The sequence below is a fragment of the Phalaenopsis equestris genome, unplaced genomic scaffold (assembly GCF_001263595.1).
Source record: "Phalaenopsis equestris unplaced genomic scaffold, ASM126359v1 Scaffold201002, whole genome shotgun sequence".
NCBI classification, from domain to species: Eukaryota; Viridiplantae; Streptophyta; class Magnoliopsida; order Asparagales; family Orchidaceae; genus Phalaenopsis; species Phalaenopsis equestris.
Window position 1 is genome coordinate 42330 of NW_018220787.1, and position 2164 is coordinate 44493.

General features: G+C 39.0%; 1 protein-coding gene across 1 annotated transcript; it reads right to left on the minus strand.

The window, feature by feature from the left end:
* Positions 1–873: 873 nt before the first annotated feature.
* LOC110035956 lies at positions 874–1587 on the minus strand. The gene has a single exon (XM_020740294.1). It carries the CDS (start codon positions 1585–1587, stop codon positions 874–876), a length of 714 nt encoding a protein of 237 aa, XP_020595953.1.
* Positions 1588–2164: the final 577 nt, after the last annotated feature.

Genomic DNA, 2164 nt, shown 5'->3' on the forward strand with positions numbered 1-2164 from the left:
GGGGGGGGGAGCCCCCCCTTTTTTTTTTTTTTTTTTTTTTTTTTTTTTTTTTTTTGTAACCGTTTCTTTATTTTTTGGGAGAGAGAGAGAGGGAGGAGAGAGGAGAGAGGAGGAAGGAGAGAGGAGGAAGTAGTTACGAAGCTTTTTTTTTTAAAAAAGGAATTTTTTTTTTTAAATTTTTTTTTTAATAATAATAATAATAATATTATTATTATTATTATTCTCTCTCCGCATCTTTTGTCGAATACGTCATTGCAGTGAAATGAACTTCTCCCCTAGGTAAATTCGACGTTCCGGACGCACTGATGTGGTCCGTTTCGTCGTCTGGGGTCGTTCGGACCACTTATTTTAGCAATCGGGACGAAAATAAAAATTTGAGCATTTTTTGCCCGCACGCGAATCTGTGGTCCAACGAGCGTCCTTCGTAGATAAAATCGACATTTCGGACGCACTCATGTGGTTCATTTTGTCGTCCGAGGTCATCTGCATAACTTCACCGACGAACGGGCTAATTTTAGCCAATTTCGTGCGTGACGCGATAACTAATTTTCGTCGATCATAGGTGGACGCCCTACACCTATGACATCCAAAAAAAATTGATGCCAACAAAGGACCCCCAACAAGTGTGCTGCGCGCTGAGGCACAACGCACTTGTTGGCAGCATCCTCAAAAGAAAGGCTTGCCTGGTAGTCGAGGTGACATCCCAAGAGGAGGCTATAAGATAAACCTCAACCAAGCCAGATAATACTAGTTGGGCTGATTGGTCTAAAATCTCTCCATCTTGTCCTGCTGGAAGTTTTAGGAATCAAGGTTATAGTGAAAGCATTAAAGTATCTAGGGGGATCAATACCTCTAAATAAGCTTTGCACAGCATCAACAAACTCTCAACAAACTCCCCACAGATACAAACTCCCCACAGATGATATTCCAAGTGGCTTTATAAAATTTTGTAGTGAAGCGATCAGGGCCAGCTACCTTATGGTCATCAATAAAGTCCAAGGCAGCTTTAATTTCACCTTCCAATGGAGTGGTATTTAGATTCAGATTATGCACATAATCTTTGCAATCAGAGAAAATTTCCATCATGATTTGAGCTCTAGAAGGAGACTGCTCCTTAAAGATATTTTGAAAGTAATTTACAGCATCTTGGACAATATTCTCAGCATCAGTCAGCATATGGCCAGCAGAATCCTGAATAGATATAATCATGTTGTCTTTCCTTCTAAAGTTAATGCAAGCATGGTAATAACTTGAATTTCTATCTTCTTCCATAAATTTGGTAACAACAGCTTTCTGCTTCAGAAAACATTCTGTGTAACTGGTATGGAGTAACAACTCTTCATTAGCTTGATGGAGGTCAACTTCAGAAATCAAACCCCTTTGGAAGCAATCTTCCATGTTAAGCACTTTACTTTGAGCTTTAATCAAGTTGTCATGTATATTACCAATAGTGTGCCAATTCCACTTCTTCAGCTTAGCTGCCACCTTCTTTTGGAGTTTCCACATATTTGTCCAGGGATTAGTATCACCTTCAGACCTCCAAACCTTACCTACTACTTCCACAAAATGAGGGTGGAGAGTCCACATATTTTGAAACCTAAAGGAGCTTTATATGGGCTTTCAACATTTTTGATTGTGCACAGGAGAGGCCTATGGTTAGAACATGCCATAGCAAAATGAGAAATGACAGTGAATGGGAAGGTTTGAACCCATTTTGAGTTACCAAGCATTCTGTCAAGTCTTTCCCACATGGAACCCCTTCTCCAAGTAAAGTCAGGACCTTGATACCCCAAATAAAATAATTCAGCCTCAGAAAGAAAGTCATTGAATCTATTCATGGCAGAAACAATAGGTGGCCTACCACCTCTTCTTTTAGAAGGAGAAGAGATACAGTGTCACCATCCAAAATCCAAAAGGAGTTCAGAGACTAGCCAATTTGAGTTAACTCAGTCCATAAGGTGGATTGATTAAAGGAAAGACTGCTAGCATAAATGAAGGTAACATATCCAATTTGAGCTCCAATATGAAATTGGATGTGAACAAATTGGGAATAGTATAACAACACAGACCATTGAAGTTCAGCTCTAGCAAAAAGCCTAATTTTATTATTAGTATTGGAGAAATGATCAAATTGAGGGAAATTTTTCTGAAGTTTATGGTTATT

Coding starts and splice junctions, on each gene's coding strand:
- LOC110035956 (XM_020740294.1), bottom strand. CDS start 1,587: ATGTGGACTCTCCACCCTCATTTTGTGGAAGTAGTAGGTAAGGTTTGG.